Below are 19,732 nucleotides of genomic sequence, written 5' to 3'. Positions count from 1 at the left end.
GTCATGTGTTTTTTGTCCTTTATTCTACATTGACTGATTTTTGTATGTTGAACCAACATTGCATTCTTGGTATACGTCCCACCTGACCATGATGTGTAACCCTTTTTATAAGATGCTGGATGCTGTTTGCTAGTATTGTGTTAAAGATTTTTGTGTCCATGTTCACAAGAGATATTGGTGTGCGTGTGTGTGTGTGTGTGTGTGTGTGTGTGTGTGTGTGTGATGACTGTGGTTTTAATATCAGGACAGTACTGGCCTTGTAAGGCAGGTTGGGGATGGGAAGTGTTCCCTCCTCTTCCATTTTCAGTTGTGAAAAATTGGTATCAATTCTTTATTAATTAAAATTTTTTGAGGTGTAATCGATATATGACATCACTTTCAGGTGTATGTTATTGGACGTTCGTATGTACTGTATATGTGGTGAAGTACGTTGTGAAATGCGTGTGTTGTACATAGTCTAGTTGACGTCAGTCATCTGACATGGTTACAAGATATTTTCTTCTTAGGATGAGGACTTTTAAGATCTACTCTCACTAAGCCACTTTCAAATGTGCAACACAGTATTGTTGTTTTTTTTAATGTTTATTTATTTTTGAGACAGAGAGAGACAGAGCATGAACGGGGGAGGGTCAGAGAGAGGGAGACACAGAATCTGAAACAGGATCCAGGCTCTGAGCTGTCAGCACAGAGCCCGACGTGGGGCTCGAACTCACGGTCCGCGAGATCACGACCTGAACCGAAGTCGGATGCTTAACCGACTGAGCCACCCAGACGCCCCCACAGTATTGTTAACTGTAGGCACCATCCTGTAAATTACATCCCCATGGCGTACTTATTTTGTAACTGGAAGCTTGTACCTTTTGACCACCTTCGCCCATTTTACCCATCCTGAATCCCCCACCTCTGGCAACCACCAATCTGTTCTCTGCGTCCACGGGCTTATTGTGGCTTTGTTTTTGTTGTTGTTGTTGTTGTCAGATTTCCACATATAAATAAGCTCATATGGTATTTTTGTCTTTTTCTGTCTGACTTATTTCACTGACAGTGCCCTCAAGGTCCATCCTTGTTGCCAATGGCAGAACGTCCTTCTTTTTTCTGGCCGAACAGTATTCCACTGTACATATTTACATCACATCTTCTTAACCGACTGAGCCACCCAGGCGCCCCCACACCACATCTTCTTTATCCATTCACCTGTTGGTAGACACTTGGGCTGCACCCACATCTAGGCTACTGTAAATAATGCTGCTGTAAACACAGGGGTGCACACATCGTTTTGAATTATTGTTCTTGTTTTCTTTGGATAAATACCTAGTAGTGGAATTGCTGGGTCATGTGGAGTTCTAGTTTTAATTTTTTTAAGTTTATTTATTTATTTGGTGGGGGGGGGCATGCAGAGAGACAGAGAGAGACAGAGAGAGAGAGAGAGAGAGAGAGAGAGAATCCCAAGAAGGTTCCTCACTGTCAGCACAGAGCCCGACATGGGGCTGAATCCCATGAACTGTGAGATCATGACCTGAGCTGAAATCAAGAGTTGGACGCTTAACTGACCTAGCTACCCAGGCACCCCTGCCCTCCTTTATCCTTTATGATTGATTTCCTTTAGTTCTTTAAACATATTCATAATAACCGTTTTGAAGTCATTTCTGCTAAGTCTGGTAGCTGTTCCCTTTCAAAAGCAATTTTGTTTCTTATTTTATTTTTATTTTTCTTCTGTGTGCGGGCCACTTTCCCATTTCTTTGCATTTCTCAATATTTTGCTGAAAACTGTATTGCAAAATACTGTAGCAACTCTAGTCACTGATCCCTGACCCTGGCTGCGGGGAGGCTTGTTTGCTTATTTGTTTAGTGACCTGGCTGGATGAGCGCTGTCTCTGCACCTCTCCTCCCCCAGGTGAGGCTGTGGTTGGTTGAGGTACTTGGTCCCCTCCAAGCCCCTGGGTGATCTGCCTCCACTGCCGTCACACTCACCTGTTAGCCTCCTCTAATGGCTAGCTGATTGCTCTGTTGGTTTTGATAACACGCCGGGGCGTGCACAGGTCTGGTCCAGTTGAGGCCAGGCAGGGGGCCAGGGGGTGTCTTGAGGGCAGTCTTCGAGAACTGCTGTGTCCCCAGGACGACTCTCCTTGGCTGTTTGTGTCTGGTAAACGTCGACCGGGTCTCTGTTTCCCTTGTTGCCATAGTGGAGCTTCCAGCTTCCTGTAATTGCTCAGGTACCAGATTCCTCACTGTTCTGTCAGCGCCCTTAGGCTTGAACTTGTTCATACTGTGTTCTAAGCAGAGGTTGTCCCTTTCGGGAGAGCTGCAGAACTGGCTGTTCTCACACCCCCCACTTCCGGGACAGAACCTCTGAACCCCTACTCTGGCACCCGTGCTGGGGCGGCGTGCTGCTCCTCCCACCGTGGGACCCGTAAACCCCGTGAGCTGGGTCAGGACGGTGCTCTCTGCTGGCTGTGCCCGGTGTGGAGTGTCTGTCCCGGTGGGCAGGGAGCCCTGACTTGTCTGCCCTTCTTGCCAGGAGGAGAGCGGGAGCCCAGCCAGAGGTGAGAAGTGTCTGTGCCCGCACTGGGAGCTCTGGCCGCCCCACCCGGGGCGGAGCTTTTGTCACGCGGGGTCATGTCTCAAACCCTCTTTTCTTAAGTAGATGTTTCTTCGTTGCTGTATGGCCATAGGACACTTTCCAGAGATTGTCAATGGTGGTGTTTTAGAGTTCACAGCGGTTCTCTTATTCTGCCGGGGAGAGCGTCTGCAGAGACCCTCACGTCGCCACTCTGTCCCATTCACTGGGTTACCCGACCGGAGCCCTGGCAGCCGGGGTTACACGGGATGTTTCGGGCCAGGAGAGCACGGTCTGTTTTTATTTGGAGCTTCCCTGAAGGCTGGACTCGGGGCCTGGCCGCTTCTTGGTTGGTTTCGTGTTCATGTGAATAGGACATGTCCTCCGTTAAGTTTTTAGAGGTAGCCTTCAGACTGTCATTGTAAGTGAGGGTGCTGTTTTGACTTGGGGTAAAACTACGTCCCCGTCCCTCTGTGTCAAGGCCTCCCTTGCTCTTTCTGCCGAGTCCAGGGTGCTTGTGTGGAGAGTCACTGCCCAAGCACTTGTCTGCGGGGCTGTTGGCCGGGGTGACTGGCCTCCTGCTGGACTGTTGGTGCAGGGCACGGGGCCTCAGCCTGTGGCCTCTTGTCCAGTGTAGGATGCCCACTAACCAGAAATTAGCAGCAAAAGAAAGAGCCAGAAATGCAGTAGGGTAAAAGGAAAAGGCTGCTGCAGTTGAGGGATGCCAGAAAGGCCAGCCCGTCACAGAGCCCAAGACGGGCTCGCCTCTGCTGGGGGGTTAGCCACGAGGACGTGATGGGCTTCCTCTCTGAGAGCATTTTTCAGTGAGGGCCAGTGCTCCGGCTCACTGCTCAGTCGTGCTCAGCTCCCTCGGGTGGGTTGGGGCATCTGGATCCCTGGATCTGTGTCTCACTGGCAGCGGCCCGCTGGTCCCCTGGCCCGCCCGCTGGTCCCCTGGCCCGCCTGGTGGGGGTGGGTGTGGGCGGATGGGGCAAAGGTGGCTCAGTACAGTGAAGGCTGACGAGGGCGTTTGCAGTCCTACAGCCAGATGGCGCTGTTGTCTTTGCTAACCCTGTTTCCCTGTCCAGGCAGAGTGGTTGCAAGCCACCTCCTCCCCTGCCCTGTGGCTTCCCTCCCGCACAGCAGGAGCCCCACAGGCCCCTGTCCTGAGCTTTCTCAGGTGGCCCCACAGGCGCCACATGCCCCCCCTCCCCCCCAGAGCCTGGCGTCCCCCTATTCCTTGTTGGAGTGTGAGCTCGGGGACGTGGGGTCGTAGGTCAGGGCTGTGTCCCTGTGTCCCTGGATTGAGCGGGCACTCGGCAGGGTCACAGAGACAAGCACAGGTGCTTGGGCAGGGGCGGGGGACGGGGAGCTTCCAGGAGAGCAGTGTGGTGAGAGCTGAGTGTCACTTTGACCCGGGGTGGTTTTGTTTTCACGGAGAGTTGATTTTTAAATATTTAAAAATTTTTCGAGAGACCATAGAGTTAAGGTGGGAATCCGGTAGTGTTTTTTCGAGCTGTTGGAGAACAAGTTGCTGACTCGGTGTTTGGTGACACCCACGTCCTCCAGTGTTCCCTCTGGAAGGCAGGACCTGTGCCTCCACGGCCACAGCGCGGCCTGGTCCCACGAGCCTGGCGCCTGCGGCCTCACCACGCCAGAGCTGCCCTCGCCGTTGGCCGTCCGCTCCCAGGGCTCAGTTCCGGACCTTTGTCCTGGGGGTCCTGGGGCAGCTTGGCTGAAGGTCCCCCGTGCTTCCAGTGCTGGGGGCCACAAGGCGCTGTTCCACCGGCCCCCACGCCCCTGCGGGTGGTTTGTACCTGTTGGGGGACACTTTGAAAGGATGTAAAGAGCCCATTCCCCCTCAGTCTTTCATCCTGTTCCCGTGTGTGATGGCCACGACAGGGACGCATGGCCTTGTGCCTCATTCACTGACCAAACCCCGTGTCTGGTTGGCCTGCTGCTGGGTCCCCACGTCCCGTCACCTCAGGGTGCCGCGGGTGTGTCCGGCGATCTGGACTCTGCCAGTGGGGAGCCGGCCGGGAGGGGGCGCTGAGGGAGCGGGACCTGAGTGCAGGGAGAGGCCTGGGCTGGCCCCCGAGCCCCACCAATTTCTGTTCTCTTCCTCAGAAACTGCTGATGGGCAGGTCCCCTGCTGGGCTCGGTGGGGGGGGGGGGGTTGGTGAGCTTTTAATCTCAGGAAGCAGCACAGCACGACTGCCATTGGATGAAGCTACGAGGGGTGAAGGCCACCTGCCGCCTGGGAAGTGGCCCCTGGCCGCGAGGGGATTTTGTTTGGTAGACTTTGTTTTTAAAGGTAGCTGATTTTCAGTGCTCAGTAGGTGCCAGACGCTGTTTTAAGTCTTTTACCGGAAATCGGTCATTTAATTTTCATGCTGGCCTATGCACAGTGTGCTGTGATTCCCCCATTTTACAGGCACAGAGAGGTTGGATCACTAGCCAGGAAGGCACACAGCAGTCAGAGGCCGGCTGGGGCCCCAGAGCCATGTTCACCAGCAGGACCACGCGTCCCCCCATCTTCGCTGGCAGCCTTGTGTGTGTTTGCTCCTGGATCACCCTGGGGCCCTGCACTCTCCGATGGGTGGGCTCTCACCACAGGTGCAGCCTCCCCCCCCCCCCCCCCCCCCCCCCCCCCCCCCCCCGTCTGCATGTTACTTCTGCCCTCGGTGGTTCTCCTGCCGGCTGTGCCCCCTTCCCGCTCCCGCGGGGACCCCAGCCTGTGCCGCACACACCGGGGCAGAAGCCGTTCAGTGTGGAGCCACAGCCTGTCTGCGGGATGGGGGCGGGGGGGTTGTGTGCCCAGGCGCGGGGGACACCAATGGACCAGGCAGTGTGAGGGCCCACAGAGTGACCGCGACAAGTGGGGCGCTCGGCTCTGTTCCTGGCGCCCACCGCGTGCAGCGTGTTGTCTCTGTGGCTGCTGTACGAGGCCCTCTGGGAACCTGCCTTCCCCCCCCTTGGGCAATGGCCCTGCTCGCTCTGTAGCCGCCTGCCACGCGGGATCAGGGCGTCCTGTCCTGTAGGACAGAGCTGGCAGCCCCGGCCCGCCCAGCAGCTCAGCCCTGGCTGGCCCGCTTTGCTTTGTCACCGTGTGTGTCGCGGACCCTGGGAGCGCCCCTGTCCCCCTGGAGGGCAGCCCTCCGTTCACAGCCTCCCCCTTGGTTTGTGGGCATCTGGGGGCAGGGGCCGGGGGGGGCCGGGAGCTGGGGTCCGGGACCGGCCACGGTGGCCAGAGCCCCCAGCACTGCCCATGCCGCTCGGGGCACATGGGGGTCTTTTGAACGTGGCTCGTGTGGAGAGCCCGTGGCTGTGTGGTTCACACGACTTTCTCCAACAGCTTCTGGTTGTGGTTGTGGCCTCTGGTGCTGGGCCTCCCTCCACCTGCGGCGCCCAGGCCTGAACCCTGGGCCCCCCCGTGGTCTCTTGCAGTGTTTTTCCAGCAGGAAGGACTTTGCCTGCACCGGCGGGGACAGGCCACACGGGGGTGCTGGCGGGCTTCGAGGTCTGGGAGGCGCAGGGACCGCTCCAGGTTACGTAACTGTTCCGTCATTAATGGGGTCTGCGATGGAGCCCTAAGAGGTGACCCGAGGGGGCAGGGGTCTCCTCCTCAGGGAAGGCTGGGGTCTCTGCTGCTCTCGTTCCCTGGGGTGGAATGAGACAGCTGACGAGGCACTGGTTCTCTCAGCAGACTGACCACCAGCTGCCTCCCTGGGTCAGGCCACAAGCTGCGGGGCTGCACTTGGCCTTGGCCCCTGCCTGGCCAGGCCCTCTGTGACCCCACGAGGCCCGGGGCTGTGTGGAGGGGCACCCGGCCCCCTCGGTGGCACGCTGGCTTTCCTCAGCCCTTGGCTGAGAGACAGGAGGTGAAGCTGCATTGGCGGGATCCCGTGACAGCACGTGGTCTCTGGGCCACCATGGAGTCCCTCAGCCATGCAGAGGCTGGTGGCTGCCCCCTGCCCCGCCGGGGCACAGAGGAGGGGCCCCTGCCCCCAGTGGGGATGCAGAGGAGGGCCCCCTGCCCCAGTGGGGGGTGCAGAGGAGGGGTCCCCTGCCCTGGTGGGGATGCAGAGGAGGGTCCCCTGCCCCAGTGGGGGTGCAGAGGAGGGGTCCCCTGCCCTGACGGGGATGCAGAGGAGGGGCCCCCCTGCCCTGGTGGGGACGCAGAGGAGCCCCCCCCCCCCCCCCGCAGTTTGTTCAGTGGGAACTCCCCACGCAGCTGTGGGAAGCTTCCTTTTCTCTGTGAAATGTGTCTTCATGATCTGAGAGTGGAGTTAGTGCATGGAGGTTGAAGAAGGGGGTCTGTTTTTAAAAAACGTCTCCGTGTATAGTTTACATACAAGAAAATGCCCCCTTCTAGGTGCGCATGCCCATCAGGGTGGTCACTGGGGGCACTGGAAGGGGGTTTTGTTTGGTCGGTGGGGGTGGTCCCTGGCACCTGCCCCTCCCGTGTGCCGTGAGCCGTGTCTGCCCCTGGGGAGTGTAGACCGTGGGAGCCAGATGCTGGTTTCTTGTCGTTGGAGGAGCATCGGGGCAACTCCTGCTTCTATCGGCCAGTGAAGTGTTGGGATTCGAGGTTCTTGGGGTCCCATCCAGCTCGAGGGACTGTAATTCCATGTGGTGGGTCAGAGGGCCCAGGGCTAGAAGGACACTGACCGGCCTCCTCGTCCTTGTGCTGGGCCCACTGGACCCTGTGGTGAGGGAGATGAGGTGCCATACCGCACACACACCTGTGCCGGTGCCCAGGGCCCCCTGGGTCCCTCTGAGACCGCGGCCTCCTGGCCGAGCACCTGTGTGCGTGTCTCGGGAAGAAGGCGTGTGGGTGGCTTCACCACGAGGGCTGCCGAGGGTGGGCCGAGCTCGTTCTGTGTCCGTGGGTCTTAATTACCAGACGGCGTGACCTCATGGGGCGGCGTGGCATCCTGAGGCACTGCGAGGTTAGGCCCTTGTCTCAAGGTCACACAGCTGGGGTGTGTGCATGCCCGATGCTGGCGTGGTGTCAGCACTTGTGAGGGACTGGCCGTGACCCCAGCAGCAGGGGCTCCTCCCCGGAACACCTTTTCACTGGAGCTGGCTTTGTGCGACGCTGGCTGTCCCCTGGGGACGTGGCCAGGTCTGTAGGCCTGCCGGGGGGCTGTGGCGAGGAGAGGGCACCCGTGTAAGGGACTTGCCTGGTGAGGAAGAGGAAGGGGTCGGTAGAAAGGACTAGAGTTTGCTCTTTGGAAAACTTCACGGGTTCAGCAGAGGGTCAGCAGAGGGGAAAAGGAGCTGGGGGATTCCTTCTACCTCTCATACTGTCTGCAGCTCGTGTGGCCACTGCACGGGGCAGGCTCCTGCCGTGACTCTGGGCCAGCTGTGGTCACCTCGGCCAAGGCGAGGCTTCCATCATCAGGGTGACCGTCCGGGCTGCGGAGGGAGTCCACTCCCGCAGTCAGAACAGAACTGACTCTAATTCTGGAGCCCTTGGCTGTAAAAAATAGCTTCTGTGCCTTCTCACACCACACTTGATGGATGGTGGTTCGAGTCAGTCCCTGGGAAGCCTTCTCTAACCTGATCTCCTGCCTCAGAGAGGGGAGGCCAGTAGAGACAGGGGGTTGGGGACAGAGGGGGGACTGGGAGACAGGGAGGCTGGGGACAGAGAGGGGCTGGGGACAAAGAGGGGGCTGGGGGACAGAGGACTGGGGTCAGGGGGGAAAGTGAAGACAGATGTGGTGAGGCTGGTGATGGGGGGGCTTGGGTCTGTCTGAGCTGGCCTTGGGGGAGGGGCTGCCTGGGTGAGGGTAGGGAGGTGGTCTGGTGTGGCTGAAGCGTGTAGTGCGTGGGGCATGTGGGGGTGGGGGTGTGACAGTTGAGGGAAGGCTTTACCACTCAGCCTGTCTTCTGGCGGGGGGGGGGGGGGTCCGCCGGGGGCTTGTGAGGCAGTTAGTGTCACCACGGCCCCTTCGGGCTCCGGTGGGAAACAGCTTCCGGGTACAGCTGTCTGTTCGCATCTGGAGCCAGCATTGCGGTGTTTTTCCTGCACTTTCCTCCTGACTCATGAGCTTTCTCAAAGTGCCTGCTCTTTTCACCTGCGGCTTGCTCAGCATCCTCTTAGAAAGACCAGATCTCTTTCGTCGCCTTTGGAGCATCAGAACGCCAGCGGGTGAGAAATCGGGTCCCTGTGCCCATCAGGCCGCCGTCTCCTGGTGCAGATTCCCTGTCCGCGTTCCCCAGACGGTGAACCTGGAGGGGGTGAGGCTGAATGGGAACCCTCATGGGCTGTGGGCAAGGAAGGCGTCAGTCTGCCAACCCAGGGAAGCCACTGCCCTGACAGGTAGGGACTTCCAGACGTTTAAGTAATGAGGAATCCCTCGTGGCTGTCAGCCGTTCTCTGAGCAGCAGTTAAGGGGCAGGGAGGGCTGACCGTGGCTGGGAGGAGGCTGGCCTGTCCCTCGCCCTGCACGCATCTGTTCAGCGCTAAACTCCTTGCTTTCAAGTCTTGTCTAGAAAACACCCTGTGGGACCTAACACATCCCATCTTGGTCGGTGTGCGGGTTGTGAAAATGCTGAGGGGGCGTGACTCGGGTTGGCCCTCCCGTGTCCTGTCCCGGCGCCTGGAGCGCGGGCTCCTTACCCGCACCTCTCCTGGGACACTCACTGCAGGTGCAGGGGTCACCTCGGGGGCTCCTTTTGAAGAGTGGGGCCGCCTTCCCCTGTGCCCGGGTACAGCAGCCGTTTTTCCTGAGAGGGAAGCCAGAACTCTCTTTAAGTTTATTTTAAAATTTATTTTAGTATTTATTAATGAAATTGTGTGGACATAGGAATCTCTCAGAAGTGTAGAAAAAGTTTGGGTCTGTCTGATACAGATCAGGAATCTGTACTTTTTAAAAAGCATCTTCTGTGTTCCTCATCGCAAATCTCATTTCATGCTTTCTGTATTTACCCGGTATTATCCTCGGCTGACATTTTTGCTTATCTAGTTCCCACTTTTCTCTCCCTACCGCTTGGTTTAATTCACTGCAATGTATCAGTCACACCTGATGGGTGCATGGGTTGCTGAATTTATTTTAAGTGATCCAGGATACAAAGGACAGCACCTTATACTTGAAGTTTAAAAGAAGTATTTTAACTCCAGCATTAGAAAATATACTACTAACGTGGCTGTTTATATCTGTATTTTTCTGTATAAGATATCATATACATTAAAACTATTTTGTTCATTAAAATTTGTCTTTTGAGGTATAATTCACATACCATAAAATTTACCCTTGAAATTTTCTTGAGATAAAATTCACAGCAAATTCACCATTTTAATCACCTTAAAGTACACGATTCAGTGGTTTTTAGTACCTTCACAATGTTGTATTATCATCGCCACTGTCTAATTACAGAACATTTCTTGGGGGCACCTGGTTGTTTCGTTCAGAAGAGCATGTGACTTTGGAGTTTGAGTTCAAGCCCCATGTTGGGTGTAGAAATCACTTAAAAAAAAAAAGGTTTAATTATGGAACGTTTCCATCACCCCAAAAAGAAACCCTGTCCCTCCCAATTTCCCCCTGACCCCAACCTTGGGAAACCACTCCTCTGTTTTCTGTCTCTGGATTTGCCTGTTCTGGATATTTCACACAAGAGAGTCATACCAGATGCAGTCTTTTGTGACTGGCTTCTCTCACTCAGCACCCTGTTTTCCAGATCCATCCATGCGGTAGCGGGCCTCAGGGCTTCGTTCCTTCCCAAGGCCAAGCCAGATCCGTTATATGGATAGACTGCGTTTTGCTTATCCATTCATCCATCGAAAGACATTTGGATTCTTTCTACCTGCAGGGATAATGCAGCTGTGAATACTCGTGTACGAGTCTGTATACGATGCACGTTTCAGTTCTTTGGGCACGCACATGGGAGTGTTGCTGGCCGCAGGTAGCTCCGTGTTCAGTCACTTGAGGAACTTCCAGAACGTTTTCCGATATTCCCACCAGCTGCACGTTACATTCCCAGTTTCTCCATGTCCTCACCAAAAGTTTTTCTTGTCTCGTTTCGTTCCCGTCATAGACGCTGTGATTGCACTTCCCTGACGACCTGTGATGCTGAGCATCTTTCCACGAGCTTCTTGGTCATTTGTGCGTTGTCCTTGGGAAAATGTCTATTTAGGTCGTTTTCTAAATTGTGTTGTCATTTTATTGTAAATCATATATATTCAGAAGGAATATTTCTTCTTCAACTGTCCTGGGAATGCTGAATGATGTTTATTTTATAGATCGTTAAAAGTGTTCAGTTTTTATTGGTGCTGCTGTCTTAGGAGATAAACCCGGGATGTGTGCGTTTTCCCCGGCAGCAGCCCTCAGTCTTCCCCGGGGTCTCAGGATAACTGCCTTGGGACCGGCTCGGTGCCACGAGGGGTCAGGTGGTGGAGACTGAGCTGCTCTCTGGGGTCCCCTGGTGACGGCCGTCACACTGAGGAGTGCTGAGGACACGCCCAAAGGAGGCTTTGCTAACTTCTGGAATCCAGAAGGCAGAGGCAGTGGACGAGGCCCCTCTGGCCTCAGGTCCCTCATTGGGGAGTCGGGCCCAAGGGCCTGATGAGCCCCAGAGCTTGGCGCTCTGTGCACACCCCACTCCCCTTGCCCTTTGCGGGAGCTTTGGCCCGGGAGGGGCTGACACACGTGGCCATCGGGCTGGCCCTGCTGGGCCTTGCCGCGTGCCCGTGATTGAGGCTCTGCGGCGGAGCCCTTTGCCACCGAGCGGTTCGTGCGTTTGCAGGTGGGTGACGCTGTGGCGAGAGCACCAGGGCGCTACCAGACCTCCAGGTCGGCTTGTGTGCACTGTGCACACGATGCTGGGTGTACTAGTGCCCGGGGCCGCTGCCCTCATCGCGGCTTCCGTGGGTGCTATTTTTATGTTCCTTCAAGCTTCGGCTGTTTTGTTTTGTTTCCTTAACGACATTCAAAAGCGTGTTTGTCACACACTCTTGGGTAAAATTACTGGTCGGGTTTAGAAACGGTCCTTCTCAGGTCGCTTCTGCTGCAGATGGAAATTAGATCCCTCTGCCTTCATCTGGTGGTACAGGTGCAGGCAAAGTAAGCCAGTCCTGCCGGGGGGCTGCTAATCTGCAAAGTTTAGCGCAGGCAAGCTGGTCTGCACATGGGCTGAGATCTGTGGAAACCTTCAGAGCTGCAGTTCTGTTGAAAAAGGAGGCTTTATGGAAAATCCAGCCTTAATCTAAGAAGAGACCGCTGTGTCCTTCGAGTGTCGTTTTCCTTGTTAAAAACGTTTGTGCGCAGAAGGATCTGGGACAGCCCTTGGTAATCGGGGTTCTGCGCTGAAGTACCTCCTGGGTGCTGTTGGCAGAGACTTGTCACTGGTGAGGATTGTCATGCAGGGTCCCCAGGTCCGTGTGGGGCAGTCCCCTCCTGCACTGTGTGTGGGGAAGGACGCCGGGCTCTAGGGGTGCAGGCACCCTCTCCAGAATTTCTTGTTGGGGAAGAATCAGGAAGCATGGTGCTACTGGGGGCCAGGCGCGCAGAGGGGGTGTGGTGATGGGAGCGGCGTCAGGGGCGGTGTCCTCGGGGCCAGGGGCCACCCTGGGCTGCTTCTCATGTGTCCCTGTTATGTGCTCCGTGGACACGCTTTTTGAGTGCTCTGCCCGTGAGCACAGAGGCCGGAGTCAGGGAAAACCGGGAAGCCCTCCGTGTCCTCGGCTGTCCCTGCAGATGTCCGAGTTGCTCAGAGGACCCGCTGCCTTACCAGAGGGGACGTGTGCCTGGGCCATGATGCTTCCCCGTGTAACTCCAGGTTAGGAAATGGTCCCACAGAAAAGGCGAGGTCCCCCGTGTGTGAGGGACAAGGAATGTGAGCCCAGAGGCTCTGATGGCTGTTTCCCAGAGAGGTGGACGTGTGTCCTGTGGTCCGGGGAACGTGGCTCCTAAGAGCCCCATGGCGGCAGGAGAGCAGCAAACTTGAAAGTCCTAGGCTGTGGAGGTGATGCTGCTGGGCTCCCTCGGGTGGCTGTGTGGCCTGGGGTGGGTGTCACCATCACCATCACGTCACTGTCGCTGTGGGAACGACATGGGCCCCCACACAGCGCTCCAGCCCGCAGGCGCTCGCCGCGGGGAGCAGAGGGGGCAGGCTCGCATGGCAGGGTGCATGCGAGGGGCGCCTGTGGGCTCGGGTCCCCCGCGGGCTGGAGTGTGTCCCTCCAGCCACCCAAGGAAAGTGCCGTGACCTGGGGAGGTAAGGCCTGGGACCCGGCAGTAGCCTGGGTCTCATCTCGGAGGGGGATAAAGCTTCGGCAAAGCTTCGGGGAAAACCGCCGTCATATTCGGTTGACCATGGGCAGGGCTCAGGAGGCTTGGGGCTGCTGTCACGGACGGACGGCGCCCCGCCGCGGTGCCTGAGGACTGGGGGGCCCTGTTGTCCTGGTTGTGTGGCTCTGGTGCGCCCCCCGGCCCCTGGAACCTTCTCCCTGAGCTTCGGGCAGCTCAGCTGGCTTTTCGCAGCTTTTCTGCGGTGTGATCAGTGCAAGGTGAACACGTGTTTAAAGTGTGCGGTTTGGGTAGGTTTAGACACGTGTTCACCATGAAACCTTCACCCGTGATCTGAGACAACGTGCTTCTCACCCCCCAAAATTTCCTCTTTGTAACCCCACCCCCCCAAGCAGGCAGCTCCCGTCTGCTCTCCATCACTACACATTCGTCGCCTTTACTAGAATTGGGCGTGAATGAAATCACATGGTGTGTACTCTGTTTTGTCTGCCTTCTTTCACGCGGCAGAATTATCCTGAAATTTGTCCACATTGCAGCGCGCGTCAGTGGGTCCTTCCTCGTTAGTCCATCTTGATTGTACTGCCGTTTTTCTGCTTATTCACTGGGGGTGGACATTTAGGTCACTTCCAGTTTTTGGCTGTGACAGATGAAGCTGCCGTGGCCATGTGGGTACAGGTCTCTATGTGAACGTATGCTTTCTTTTCTCGGGTGTGTACCTAGGAGTGCACGGGCTGGATCCTGTGGTAAGTGCATGTTTAACTTTTTAAGAAACCGTCCGCTGTCTCCCCAGCAGTGTGTGGGTTCCTGCTGTCCCACCCCCTCGTCTACACCGTGTGAACCTGTCTTTGGTTTCAGTCGTCTGTGGTGGGTAGTGGCAATCTCATTGTGGTCTTCGTCTCACGAAGGATGTTGAGCATCTTGTCCTGTGCTTGTCTGTCATCCTGTGTTTTCACGGTAAAGTGTCCACGTCTGCCAACTCAAAAATCGTTCGTCCTGAGTTTTGAGTTTCATTAGTTTGCACGTAGGTCCTCTGTCAGACGTGTGGTCGGCAGTATTTTCGGTCGGTGCTCTTTTTGTTCCCTTCACATTACCTTTGGCGAGCAGAAGTCTTTCAGCTTTTAAGAAGTCTGCTTTATCAGTCTGCTCTTTTGTGGGATTGTGCTTTTGGTGTCCTAGCGGAGATGTTTGTACGACTGTAGTTTCAGGTTTTACATTCAGATCTGTGATCCACTTTGGGTTAATTTTGTTTATGATGTGGGCACAGGCCCAGCTTTGTTCCTGCGTATGGTTGTCCAAAGACTGTCTTTTCTCCACCAAGTTGCCTTTGTGTGCTTGTCGAGGATGAGCTTCTGTGGTGGGGGGAACTCTGTTCTGTTGCACTGATTTGCTTCTCTAGCCCTGGGCACTGCCACATGTCTTGATTACTGTCGCCTGCTAATAAGTCTTCGGATCGGGCAGCGTTAGTCTTCCAACTTTGCTCTAGACGCTGTGCGTTTCTGTATGGCTTTTAGAATCAATCTGTCGATTTCTACAAAAAACATGCTAGGATTTTGATTAGGATTATCTTGGATCTTAGATTAGTTTGGGTAAAATTACGATTATGCAGAAAGTGTTAACACAGCAGGCTCGTAACGGTGGTCTCTGGAGAGGCCTGCTTGCAAAGCTGGCGCCTGGCTGGTGTCCGGGAACTTGCATTGTAGGAGACTTTGCTTCATTCCCAGAACCGGTGGAGTGGCTCTCTGTGCCGGGACTGTTGGCCCGACATGGTAGACACTGAACACCTGCTTCCCTTCTGGAAGTCTGGGATTTTGGTATGTGCCAGGCAGAGAGCGTCTACATGGCCAGCACCCAATGAAAACTCCGGGCCTTGAGTCTCTAATGAGCTTCCTTGGTCGACAACGTTTCACACGTTGTCGATAGTTCTTTGCTGGAGGAATTAAGCTCATCCTGGGTGAGTCCTTCTAGAACAATCGTCAGGCCTGGGGATGCTCTGGGAACTCTTACACATACAACATTGAGACTTCTGGACGTGAGCACTGTGTGTGTCTCCGTTTATTTACGTTTTTTAAAATGTCACCACTGCTTCCCTCCCAGTCTTCACGTACTGGTATTGCACATTGTCAGATTTATCCCTAAGTATTTCATACTTTTTGAGGGTATCATATATGGTATTGTTTTCTAAATTTCTGTCTCTTTTCTCTTGCTTACTCGCCACAGTGAGGCGGGTGTGGCGTCGGGCAGAAGGTGGTGCATGCACTTGCCCTGTGTCTGATCTTAGGGAAGGGCATTCGCTGCTCCCCACGAGGACGATTGTTGCCTGCAGGTTCTGTGTGGGGTTGTTTTTTTCACAGGTTGGGGATGTTCCCTTTTATTCTTCAGTTGTTGAGGATTTTTATCAGGACCGAATGTTGAATTTTGTCAGATGCTTTTTTTCTACATCTGCTGATGTGATCCTGTGTTTTTCTTTTTTAGTTTAGTATGATATAGTGCATTACATTGGTTGAGTTATGGACATTGGCACAGCCTTGCATTCCTGGGATAAACCCTACTTGGTCATGATATACTAACCCTCTTATATATCGTTAGATTTTATTTGCTGAAGTCTGTTCAGAGTTTTTACATCTATGATCATGAGTGATATTGGTCTGTAGTTTTCTTGTAGCACCTCTATCTGGTTTTTGTGTCAGAGCAGTGCTGGCTTCATGGAATGACTTGGGAATTATCCCATACTTTTCAATTTACTAGATGAGTTTTTGGAGAATTGTTATTTTTTCTTCTTCAAATATTTGATAAAATTCCCTAGGAAAGCCCTCTGTGCCTGACGTTATCTTTGTGGGAAGTTTTTAATTCAAATTCAGCGTCTTAATGGATATAGGGTCATGTGTATTACCTTTTTCATTGGGAGCACATTCACACCTTTTCTGTTTTTCCTAATCATTCTGGCTGGAGGTTGATCCATTTTATTGATCTTTTCCAAGCACCAGCTTTGGTTTCATTGATTTTCTCTATTTTTCTGTTTTCTGTATATTGGTTTCTGTTATCCTTCTTATTTCCCTTTATCTGTTTCCTCTGGGTTTACTTTGTTCGCTGCTCACCCCCCAGTGTGCTTGCCCTCCAGTGCGGGCATCGAGGGCCATGCGTGCGGCCGCGAGTCTTTCCCAGCACTGCATTCAACTTGGATGTAGCTTTTTTGTTTCAGTCGGTTCAAAATATATTCTAATTTTTCTTTCCTAATTTCTTTTTGAGTTCTCCTTCTAACACATTTATCTATCTATCTATCTACTATCTACCTATCTATCTATTATTTGAGAGACCATGCAAGTGGGGGAGAGGGGTGGAGGGAGAGAGAGAATCTTAAGCAGGCTCTCTGCTCAGTGTGGAGCCTGATGGGGCTTGATCCCATGACCCTGAGATCATGACCTAAGCCAAAATCAAGAGTCAGATGCTCGACTGACTGAACCACCCAGGTGCCCCCTAATTTTTTAAAACATTATTTATTTAGAGAGTGATCAAGCACGAGTGGGAGAGAGGCAGAGAGATTGGGAGAGAGAAAATCCTAAGCAGGCTGCACAGTGTCAGCTCAGAGCCCAGTGTGGTGCTTGATCTCACGAACCGTGACATCATGACCTGAGCCAAAATCAAGAGTCAGACACTTAACTGACTGAGCCACTCAGGTGCCCCTCTCTTTCCTAATTTTAAGTTTTCTTTCTTTATTCACGTGTTGATGGGCATTTGCTGTGGGTTTATGGTCCACCTTTACCTTTGTCTGCCTCAAGTGACGTCCTGCCACCTGCACATGCTGCTGAGAACCTCACCTGCAGGGCGTCACTGACCCCTCCTGTCCCTGTGATTGTTTGGCATATTTAGCTTTATATATGCTAAAACGCTACTGTTTCTTAAATTTGTTTGATAGTCAATTGTGTATCAAAGAGATTTAAGTTATAAGAAGAAAAATCAAATACATTTACCCATTTAGTTACCATATCTTAAAAAAAATTTTTTTTAATGTTTATTTATTTTTGAGAGAGAGAGGGACAGAATGTGAGCAGGGGAGTGGGAGAGAGAGAGAGAGAGAGAGAGAGAGAGAGAGAGAGACAGACAGACAGAATCTGAAGCAGGCTCCAGGCTCTGAACTGTTAGCACAGAACCCAGCATGGGGCTCGAACTCATGAACTGTGAGATCATGACCTGAGCTGAAGTCAGATGCTTAACCGACTGAGCCACCCAGGTGCCCCAATCCATTTAGTTACCATATCTAAACTGAAGATGTTAGATCTGTATTTCCATCTGGTGTCGCTTTCCTTCTGTCCAAAGGACTTCGTTTAACATTATACAGAGTCTTTAATTATCAAAAATATCTGTATCATATAAACAGTTAATTTTGGTTCATAAAGATATAAAATAGCCATACCTTTGAGTGAAGAAATCCTAACTCTGGTGAAGCCTTAAAATAGCAACAGGAAGTTAAAAAACAAAACAAAACAAAAAAACTAATGCATTTGAATTAAAGAAGGTATCTAATAGGTATTTTTTGGTAAATGCGAATAATGTTATTTAAAGCCTGCTATCTATTATATACTTTGCTGAAATACCTAAATATCTATGTATATGATGTAAGTGTGCATAAAAGACTTGGGCATTTTTCTTCCAGACTCTCTACATCATTCAGCACACAATTCAAAGTATTATGATATATCCGAAACATTCTCAGTTATGAAACTCTCAGATTATTGCTTTCAGCGCTAAGGAATAATTTTTCTTTCCTTTACGAGAACATTTAATGGTTGTGATTTCTGGAATACCGTTCTCAATATCTCAAAAATTAGAGTAACAAAATTTATTTTTAATTAGGATTATGATTTAGAGGCAAAGTAGAAATTACTACTTATTTAAATTATAAAATAGAAAATAATAAAATCATTTCAAGATAATGGTGAAAGGGTTCTTGCCTAAGAGTCTCCAACTTATTATTTGGCTTTGGTTGTTATTTCAGGTTGAAACAGCATCACTAGTATTGCTGTCTTAGAGCATTTTGCTTCTGGGAAAAGCCTTCCCAGATTCATAGGTGTTGATCATAATGGCCCAAGCAGGAAGAGTTTTAATTAAACGGGGAATGAGTCCTGTAAATAATCCTGCAAACCCATTCTTAGCAACAGTGTTCTTCATGATAGTTCACGTTGACATATGCAGAGGCAGAGAAATTTTATGACATTCACATATCCAAAGTTGTGTCTGCTTTTGTGTTTTTGCCACGTCAAAGGGCAAAGCTGCGATAGCTGCAGAAAAACCAGACGATGCCCCAGAAGTATAACCAGACGATGCCCCGGAAGTATAACCAAGACTACCCCAGAAGTAAAGTGGATCATGAATGTTGGTTCATATAAACTAGATTTCACACACGGCGGCTTCTTTAAGACTTCATAATTATACCAGTACAGTGATCTGGCAACAATTCCAGCAACAGTTGGTATATGACTTTTATTTTCTCCTAATTTTGATTTCAGAAAATTAGTTAATTGATCATAGCAGGTAAACTAAATGACTGTGGCAGGAACTGCCATCACTAAAGTAGGGGGAAAGCCACTCCACAGGGATTTAATGCCCTCATTTCGAATGGTTTTCAAAAAGGCATCCAATGGGAACGTCCTGGCTTCTTATACCATGCTTTGTTGCCTTCCGCTTCACAAACACATAAATGATCCATAAGTCCATTACTCTACACAAAACATTTTCCTTTGGAGAATGGGTTGCATTGGGCTTGGAGTTGAAACTTCACAACATCCAGAGGAATTACCATTAGTGATGTCAGGATAGCTCCAGCACGAGAGGCAAACATTTGTTGAAGAGGTGTCACTTTGATAATCTGTGGTCCCTGTGATTCAGGATCCATATTTTTTAACTGATTGAAGAGAAATCTGGTTTAAGTCTTTTCCTCAACTCTATGCTCCATTATTTTATTGTTTGTAACATCAGTAGCTGAAAATCTGGTGAAGGAGGGCAAGAGGTCCCGGCAACCCTAGTAGGTGGGAATGACCCTTGTAGCGGGTTGGGCTAGCCTCCTGGGCTAACTGCATTCACTATGTTAGGTCAACAAGGAGCCACAAAGACTCTTCACGGTAGTGGAGGGACCCGAAGCCACCGGCCTTTTTAAGCTGTTAAATGTGAAAAAAAAAATCTTCATTATCTGCCTTCATGTTGAACAATAGTTTCCTTAGGTATAAAATTCCAAGCTGACACGTTTTTTTTTCAGTCTGTTCAAGACGTTGCTCCCTTGCTGTCTTGTCTTCTACTGATGAGCAACTTGACATTATTCTTCTTTGTTCCTCTGTATGTAATATATCCTTTTTTCTTGCTGCCTTTATAATTTTCTTCTTATTACTGGTTTTGGTGAGAAGTCTGATTATGTTGTGCCCTGGTGTGGTTTTCTTTATGTTTCTTGTGCTTGGGATCCGTTGCACTTCTTAGATTTATGACTTAACGTTTCCATAAAATTTGGGAAGATTTTGGCCCTTTTTTTCCTCCAGCAATTTTTTTCTGCCTTCCCCCAACCCTGAAATTCAGGGACTCTAATCACACAAATATTATGTGCTTTGAAGTTGTTCCACAGCTTACTAATGCTCGGTTGATTTAAAAAATTCTTTTCTCTTTTTTTTTAAATTTATTTTTATTTTTAAAAATTATTTATTTATTTATTTTTATTTTTTTTAATTTTTATTTTTTTATTTTTTAAAAAAATTCTCTTTTCTTTTATATTTTGCAATTTCTCTTCCTATGTCTTCAAGTTTCCTAATCTTTTCTTCTTCATCTAATCTGATATTAACCCCATCCATATATTCATTTTTCATCTCAGATGTTGTGATTTTTATGCCTAGATGGTTTTTTTGGGAGGGAGTAGAGTCTAAAAATATGTATATAATTTTCT

General features: G+C 51.4%; 1 protein-coding gene across 8 annotated transcripts in view; it reads left to right on the top strand.

Annotated features, from left to right (window-relative positions):
• Positions 1 to 19,732, top strand: part of SLC66A2 (solute carrier family 66 member 2) — a 120,982-nt gene that overhangs the window by 17,376 nt on the left and 83,874 nt on the right. The window contains exon 4 of one of the 8 annotated variants that reach the window (XR_008422325.1): positions 13,457 to 13,553. The exons of 6 other annotated variants lie outside the window; for them this stretch is intronic. Coding sequence is in view for 1 of the 2 variants with exons in the window: in XM_053902875.1 (XP_053758850.1) it covers positions 18,071 to 18,234 (164 nt within the window). In the remaining variant the exon portion in view is untranslated. Of the gene's footprint in view, positions 1 to 13,456; positions 13,554 to 18,070; positions 18,278 to 19,732 lie in introns of all 8 variants that reach the window. One more of the 8 variants, XM_053902875.1, reaches the window with a different exon arrangement.

Source organism: Panthera pardus, unplaced genomic scaffold (genome assembly GCF_024362965.1).
Source record: "Panthera pardus isolate Hobbes unplaced genomic scaffold, ASM2436296v1 HiC_scaffold_15, whole genome shotgun sequence".
In the NCBI taxonomy this organism is placed as follows: domain Eukaryota; kingdom Metazoa; phylum Chordata; class Mammalia; order Carnivora; family Felidae; genus Panthera; species Panthera pardus.
Note: the sequence above shows the minus strand (reverse complement) of the source record. Positions and strands in the feature narration are given on the sequence as shown.